Source organism: Asterias amurensis, chromosome 5, assembly GCF_032118995.1.
Source record: "Asterias amurensis chromosome 5, ASM3211899v1".
Taxonomy (NCBI): domain Eukaryota; kingdom Metazoa; phylum Echinodermata; class Asteroidea; order Forcipulatida; family Asteriidae; genus Asterias; species Asterias amurensis.
The window spans coordinates 8022353-8030799 of NC_092652.1; the positions used below are offsets into that span (position 1 = coordinate 8022353).

Below are 8447 nucleotides of genomic sequence, written 5' to 3' on the forward strand. Positions count from 1 at the left end.
GTTCAGGTATTTATAAATGCCCTTTATTTATTTATTTGGTTTGTTTTAAACTGAAGATTTAATCTATGGACAAGATATTTTATTACCATTTCGTATTTTCAGTTTCTCTAAAAACTGCCACAGAACACTTTAAACTTTCGACATACATGTATTACCTTTAGTAATGTTTCTACTGAAGGTTTCACACATACTTTCTTCACTATAAAAATCTAAAGGTTTAATTTTACTTATCATATCATTTCAGTTCAATTTAATTTGGTTCTAAAACACATTAATTTCACATTGACATCCTTAAAAGGCTCTATAATCAGCAATTGTGTTGTTGTTTTGTTATCAAGACATTGACGGCTATGTTCAATGGCCCTTTTTTTATGGTGGCCTGTAAACAGGCCACTATACATATATGAAAAAAAAATAGAAAAAAATTCTTAGAACACACGACTAAAGAAACAAAACTTTATGTAAAATGTTTTTGAACACCTCTATAACATTATCATAACTACATGTACATTTCGATGAGTTAAACTCCAAATACAGAATACTATAAACAAAACATTTTGAAAGATCAATGATTATGAACTTCAGGCCATTCACTAACTGCTTTATTTTGCTTGCATTCTGCATTCCGGCACCCCTATTTCAGACAACCCTAATGTTCCGGGAAAAAAACACTGATGATTTAAACGGTACTGTATAGGGTTGGTTAAACTAAGGGACACGTTGCCTTGGATCGGGCGAGATGGTTAATGAGAAGTATTTGAAACCATTAGTTATAAAATGCACATGTGGTTTAGATATAATGATCAAAAAAAAATTGCATGGTTTTCCTATTACTTTGCGCACCAACATGGTGGGCAAATTTGTGGAGGCAGCAATTGACTCCACAGATTGGCGAGCAGTGTTACTTCATGACGTACATGTACATGCATGTATGGAAAACTGTGCATTTTTGAGGCATATTTGTGTGGATCATTATATTCTGCTTTAAAAACATCTTTCTAATCATGCATTTTAGACCAAATCGCCCAATCCAAGGCAACATGTCCCGTTGTTTACGTTAAGGTTAAGAAAATATACTAGGGGTGTAACCCAGCAATCGAATCAGCAAGTATGAACCCAAACCAGTGACAATTAACGTTTTTCATTGATTTCAGTACAAAACGGGATTTATTGGAAGCATGTTGATCAGACAGTACAAGTTGAAAATGAATTACTCTTCCAGAGTCGAATTAAATTGGGGGGAGGGGGGAGGCTGTCGTCATGACACGGGCGGCCACTAGTATCAGACCTAGAGTTTCATCTTTGAACATGAATGTCAAAAGGGCAAGGCCTTTTTCATTTTGAGAAAGGCACTTCCATTTGAAAGTCTTTAAGTCGATGGGAAACTTTTTGATGGGGCACCAAGCACAAGACCAGGGGCAACAGAGGCCATGCCCTCCATAGCCTACAGGCCTAGCGTATCAAAAAATAAACTCTGACAAGACCCCCAAAAATATATAATGTTTAAGACAAAAAAATCACAATTATCTGTTGAGGTTTGCCCGTTGTATGTGCTCGTTAACCGACGTCCGTAGCGTGTTAATGACCTGTCGTTGGTTGTCACTCTTCATAATAGCGCTGCCTGATACGATCATATTTGCCCCCGCCTACAAGAAAACCAAATCAATGTCAACCATCTCACGAGATGAACTTACAATACAAAGTTGTTCCCAGAGAGTGCACCCACGTTCCCTTTGATTTGTAATTGCAAAATGCGAGTAACGACTTTTCTTCAACAAACACAAGCTTAATTCTTCATTTATATTGGTACTTTTTGTAGAACACAAAACACAATGTCCACAGAAAGTTCCCTTAAAATGTAACTTGCTGATGTGCTTTAGTTTTTGAAAAATTAGTAAACCATGTCACAAAATTTTTTTTAGCATATAAAACGTATTTCTAAAAAACTACAGCACCTCAGCAAGTGATATTTTTAAGGGAATACCTCTACTAACATCATCTTCATACTGGGTAAGTTTAATTTAAATCTGTGGACATTGTGTTTTGTGTTACAAAAATCTTTTAAATTAAAATAAAGTAACTAAATTACTGACCTTAGCTGCCATGTCAATGGTGGCAGGTCCCAAACCACCGTCCACCTCAATGTCTAGAGACTGGTACATGCTGCGCAGCTTCTCAACCTAATCAGTGGAAACAAACCAAAAAAAAACAAAGTGAAAAGGAAAAGTGTAAAGGTTTCAAATTTCTGAACTTTATAATTGGAAACAGCGCATATGTAATCTGGCAAGTGATGGTAAGTGGACCAATGACAGTATGGGCTTCAATCATTAGTATGTTATGAGGTGCAGACATATAATAAATTCAACAAGTTTATGGTAATCATTCAAAGGTGATTCCGCAGGCATGGGATTTCATCTTGGAGAGGGCAAGTCCATGATTTTACATTTTTTTAAAGGGCACTTCCATTAGAAAATCTTAAAGTTTTCATGATACTTTTGAAGGGGCACCAAGGTCAAGACTAGGGGCAACAAAAGGCTACGACCTCCCTGGCCTTCCAGGTCCGATTTGGGGGGTAAGCTTTAGGGCTGCTCAAAATCAATCAACCAACCTGGCGGCTAAAGGCAGTGGACACTATTGGTAGTTACTCATAATAATTGTTTGCATTAAACCTTACTTGGTAATGAGTATTGGGGAGAAGTTGATCTTGATAGTATAAAACATTGTCAGAAAAGGCTCTCTCTGAAGTGACAAAGTTTTCGATAAAGAAGTAATTTTCCAAGAATTTGATTCCGAGACCTCAGATTAAGAATTTGAGGTCTCGAAATCTAGTATCTGAAAGCACGCAACTTCGTGATACAAGGGTGTATCATTGAAGTTGTTATGTTGCAACTTAGACGACTGATTGAGCCCAAATTTTCACAAGTTTGTTATTTTATGCATTATATGCTGAGATACACCGAGTGAGAAGACTGGTCTTTGACAATAACCAAAGGTGTCCAGTGTCTTTAAGAGCACTGGATTCGAGAACCGATGTTTCTGATCAGCAGAGTGTGGGTTCGAGTCCCAGTTGTGACAACTGTGTCCTTCAGACAGGGTGTAAAGCCGTTGGTCTTGCGTGTTTTGTAATGCAAGCAAGCAAAAAAAAACCTGCACATTATCGAAAATAGAAGGGGTTTGACCCGGTGCTCCTGGTTTGATTGGCAGCATATTGCGCTACAGCACCTTGTAGACCATTACATGGTGCTATCTAAAAGAAGTAGGTCTCATACTTCAAGTGTAATCAAACACCTTGCAGGAAAATATTGAATATACACGCTCCTTGAGCGTTACTAAGCGCTATACAAGAAATCTATATTATCATTATTACTAGACACATATTGACTGGCAACAAGGTAACTAGTATACGTCTATTTCCATGAGGGACTTTGAGTGACCAGAAGAGCGACCCATTTCCCGAGGCTGAAGGCCAAGGGAAATAGGCTCCTCTTCTGGTCACTCACAGGCCCCAGGGGGAATAGACGTACACTAGTTACCGAATTATGCCAGTCAACAGGTGTTATATAACACAGCTCGGTCTTATTGTAGTCAAATAAGAACAGAAAAAGGAATTTTGTAGTTGTTAAAGGTTCAAGTCAAGGGAGGGCGCTGTTACCACGGGCACTATTTGCACGGACTAGTGCCCGCTCTGGTACTATTCCCGCAAAACACGTGCCGCAAAACACTATCCTATACATGTAGTTCATCCCACGTGACCGGTTTCAGCCAACCAGAATACAGAACGAGCAAGACTGCAAGAGGTGTGTTATAATATTATTATTATTATACAATACACTACCTTTGGCATCATGTCTTCCATGAACTTTTGTCCGCCGAATCCTGGTTCTACGGTCATGACTAGGATCATGTCTGCTTCTTCAACATAAGGGAGGACTACATCGATAGGCGTCTTCGGCTTTACACCAATTCCTGCCTGGAAACAAAAATATAAACTAGAGCTGAAAAAAAGGAGTTCCTTGGCTATAAACCTGTACTAGTGGTATATGCACCACTTGACTAGTCGCACCTCAAATATTTGCAACTTTGACACTAGTCGTGACAAATATTTAGTTACAAAATGTAATGCTGCATATTGTTTGCCACAGGCGCAATATGGTTATTTCGTGCTTAAAGGATTGAAGGATTGTGTCACTGATGTCCGATTTTGTTTTGTTTTGTAAGTGCATTATGTTGTTTTGAATAGTGGTCAGCAACATAATTTTTGTAGTAGTCATGGGGGCACAATTAACTGAGTAGTTGAATAAGGAGAGTCGTGACTCGACTAACCTATAAATAGCCTTGACCTTGACACTAGTCCAACTAGTTGTCCAGGCCTACTTAGCTATAGCACACTATGATCATTTTCTTCAGGACCTGGAAAGGACCCAAAGCATTGAGTTGTCAACAACCGTTCTAAAAGTGGAGTGAAACTAACCTTCATGCCAGCTTCTTTGATTAGCCTGATCACATCCTTTGGTTTGTCGGTCGCTTCAATGTGGAATGTGTACTGGTTGGCACCTGCATCAGCCATCGGCTGAATCCACTGTGAAATAAACACAAAAAAGAAATCAAACAAAAATCTTAAGGGCTCTGGACACTATTGGTAATTACTCAAAATAACTGTTAGCAGAAAACCCAAAGGTATACTTTTCATAGTTGTTGTGGTTTCCATCACTAACACTTATGTTGCGAACTACCCCTGGTGCCACTGGTCCACACACTTAGATTGGAGTTGATATGACAAGTCTTTTACAAGCTATCACTCAAAAACCATTTCTTTTGTTTTAGGCATAATAACCATAAAACTTGGTCAAGGGTCCAAAAGAAATAGGCTTCTGGGGGATCCCAAGACCAATCCACATACCAAGTGTGGAGTTGATATGACAAGTCCTAGTCAAGGTTTTGCTCAGACAGCATTTTTTTGTTTTAGCCATAATGACATTGACATTTGACAGGGGGAGCAACAATAGGCTTTTAAGGGACCCCAAGACCAATCCACAAACAGGGTTTGCAGTTGATAAACAAAGTCCAGCTCAAGTTATCAATCCAACAAATATTTGTTGTTTTAGCTACAATGACATCAACATTTGACAAAAGGGGTTCAATGGGGGTCGATCGTTTAGCTTCCCTGGGTCTACCCTGCGGTGCTCACACGGGTGAGCCCCTGACAAGAGCTAATCAAACGACCACACTCGCCCTCTCTCGTGGTGACGGCATGCACCTCAGGTCACCCCCAAGTGACCCACTCCACAAGCAGGGCACTGGGGGCTAAATAAGGTGAGCCCCGTCAAAGCTCATCGAACTTAACGGGGCAGACCGGGGTCGACCCAGGGAAGTTAAACGAACGCACCCAATGGCAGGCTTCTGGGGGAAACCCATGACCAATCCAAATAATGAGTGTTGAGTTGACATTTGAGTCCTTTTGCACGCAAACCCACACACTGGAAGGACATGTCTGAAATAGTTAGTTGCGATAATGTAACCCGACTCTCTAGTGTCGGGAGGAGGGTTACGTTATTACAACTATGAAACAGTATGCCCCTTCAATGGCTTTGCCAACCGCGAGGCAAAAAAACACAATCTTTTTATTGGAAAGTTAAGAAGGGTTTCAACCACAAAATCAATTACCTTTTCTGGATCTGCTACCATCATGTGCATGTCTGAAGAAGAAAAAAATAACTCTTATAACAAGCCAGTATGTTGATAAACGAAATATAAACGACAGCCGGTTTCACAAAACTTTACGCAATCTGCGTAAGTCCACTTGCGCAACGTTTATGGAGTGACGTTGCGCAAGTGGACTTACGCAGTTGCGTAAAGTTTCGTGAAATCGGCTCCCGGGCTATAATTTGGGGGGAAAAATCCACAGGACTGCAGGCTTGTAGCTCAGAATCTTTACTGGGCCAGGATTTTATTTACAAGCCCAAGCCTAGGCTGAGGCTCGAGCTTAGGCTTGGGCTAAGGCAAGTTGTTTAGAAAATATGCACTTTCCATAAGGGGCTTCAGACAACAATCCCCCCTTGAACATGTTTTTCCCAATACTTACCAAAGAATGCTGTTTGAATTTTCTTTCGCAAGCACTGCACAACGGGATGGCCAAATGTGAGGTTGGGTACAAAATGTCTGGAACAGAAAACAAAGACAATAAGTTGTACAGGCTGGAGGTTCATGTTTCAGCCCCAGAAGAGTTGGTGGTGACGTGCCCTTGGTGACAGTTGATTTGGGTTGACAGCCTAATCGTTTCAGAAGCCCTCTATATTTTGTTATTGTTGTATAGACATAATATGTCTATACAACAGGCCATATTATGGCCATATTATGGCCTGTCGGCGTATATTTGTTTTTTATTCTTAAATCCTTGTGCGTGTATCTTGTGCTTTTTTTGTATCTGCCTGTTGTTTCATTTTCATATTTGGTGTGTTTTTAAAAACTTGTGTGAGCAATGCAATTTCTTCTTCTGCAGATCAATAAAGTTTTCTTATTGTCTTCTATGTCTTATGTCTCATCATAAAGTGGCCGTCCAGCCTTGTGATTTCTCATAAACAAATTTTAAATCGAGAAAAACAGAAAAACAAGGATAAAATGGAGCAAAAAATATTACCCACCCGTCCATGACATCCAAGTGGAGGTAATCGGCCCCACTGTCGAGAACTCGCTGGCACTCATCTGCCAATACAGAGAGGTCAGAGTTCAGGATGGATGGACCAATCATGCACTCATAGTGCGCCGGCATCTTGACCCGAGTCTTTCAAAATGTTTTCACACCTCTGGTAGAAATCTTCTGCCAATCTTATAGTTCAGACGAATTCAAACCTAGGATTTGGTTAAAATAAAAAGACTTGAATCCAAAGTATTTCTTCTCATTTGAGAGGAGAACTTTCTGAATCCTGCAACCACTTTTTCACTCATTTTTACCAAAAGGAATATCTAGTAGCAAGAGGAACAAGCCTTGTGTAGCAAAATTAATAGTGAGTGACAACATGGAAATGGAGGAAAATATTTATAACTAAATTTCTCATCATCCGCGGGCCGACCAATAGCTGGGTGGAAGTGCTGGGTGGAAAACATCTAAGACTATTGAGCGTGAGATATCACCGAGATGCGAGAAATGACGGGTAATAGTGGAAACGGTACCAGTGATACTGGTAGGCCTAGACATCAGCATAAGGATACCAGCCCTAGCACCTGCAAAGAGTGGAACTCCTTACAGAAGGATCCTGGTGACTTCATGGCAACACTCATGCTTTCAAGACGGCACTGAGGAGGGAAGGAACCATCTAGCTTGCAGGCACTCAAGGCCTACTCTAGTCCATTAGTACTCGTGACAATAGCTTAGCATTTATTAGCCCCATACGTGTACATAAATATTTTTCACAATATGGGTCTAAGTGTTTATATCCCCTATATAATACTGGGTTGGAATTTGCAGAATTCCTGCCCTTGAGTTGACAGGTAATTCATCTTATTCTTATCTAACTAATAATTCTTATATAAACAAACAATCATATTCATACATTTATAGTAAGATATACAAAGGTAAAACAGTGGACAGTTCAGAATAACCACTAGGCCTACATGTACCAACCACTACTACCAGCATGACCAGCAATAAACTTTAACAAAGCAGAGGTGATCAAACAATGCAAATAAAACACCAATCATCCCATGATTGCATTAATCATGGAGGTAGGAATACCGCCATGATTATGAATATGATATAATTCATGCCAATTAATGCTAAAAATAATACATTCAATTCTGAATTGAATTCAAGTATATAGTTATAGTATGTTTATGAATGAGTGAATCATACCATATATATATATATTCCCCCATCATGATCATGCCCATATATGATTTATAATAGCAAATTCCTTGCTCTGATCATATACTGCTAGTTACTGCCGCCAGCTGCAGCCGCTGGTCTATAAAACTAAGTTCAACTTCAATTCACCTTTCAAGGAAGGAGTAAGTTGCATTTATTGCAACAACCAAGACATTTAGACAGGTGTAGCCTACCCTACAGTGAAGAACCAGGAAATAAATTCAAGGTTTTATTTTTTTAATTAAAATTAAATGCCACAAATTTGAATTTATCCCCCTCCCTAATACACTGAATTAAATTATTACCTAACAAGAAGGATTAAATGCACAATGCACATTAGATATATACAGCCAATGAAAACAGGCAGGAGAAATTATACACAAACTGTTACCTCAGTCTCAAAAATAGATCCTTCAAGTTCAAGCGTACCGCTGCTACTATACTGTGTGATCGTTCATCTTCATACTGCTGGGAAAAACATGTTAGGACCATTGAACGATAGCGGGCGCTCTCTGACATGTGCGTTACGTTTTCTTTAGAAGGGGGAGGGGCGAAGGCGGGGGGGATTATGACGAAACATTTCAAA

General features: G+C 39.6%; 1 protein-coding gene across 1 annotated transcript; it reads right to left on the reverse strand.

The window, feature by feature from the left end:
- Positions 1–24: 24 nt before the first annotated feature.
- On the reverse strand, positions 25–8314 carry LOC139937516 (ribulose-phosphate 3-epimerase-like). Its single transcript, XM_071932678.1, has 8 exons — positions 8253–8314; positions 6642–6849; positions 6083–6159; positions 5665–5696; positions 4472–4579; positions 3836–3970; positions 2094–2180; positions 25–1646 (listed from the first exon to the last, which is right to left on the reverse strand). Exons 2-8 carry the CDS (start codon positions 6767–6769, stop codon positions 1524–1526), a joined length of 690 nt encoding a protein of 229 aa, XP_071788779.1. The 5' UTR covers positions 6770–6849; positions 8253–8314; the 3' UTR covers positions 25–1523.
- Between the last annotated feature and the right edge of the window lie 133 nt (positions 8315–8447).

Coding starts and splice junctions, on each gene's coding strand:
- LOC139937516 (XM_071932678.1), bottom strand. CDS start 6,769: ATGCCGGCGCACTATGAGTGCATGATTGGTCCATCCATCCTGAACTCT. Junction 5,697..6,082: donor AATTCAAACAGCATTCTTTG/GTAAGTATTGGG, acceptor TTTCTTCTTCAG/ACATGCACATGATGGTAGCA. Junction 3,971..4,471: donor TCAAAGAAGCTGGCATGAAG/GTTAGTTTCACT, acceptor TTTTGTTTCCAG/GCAGGAATTGGTGTAAAGCC.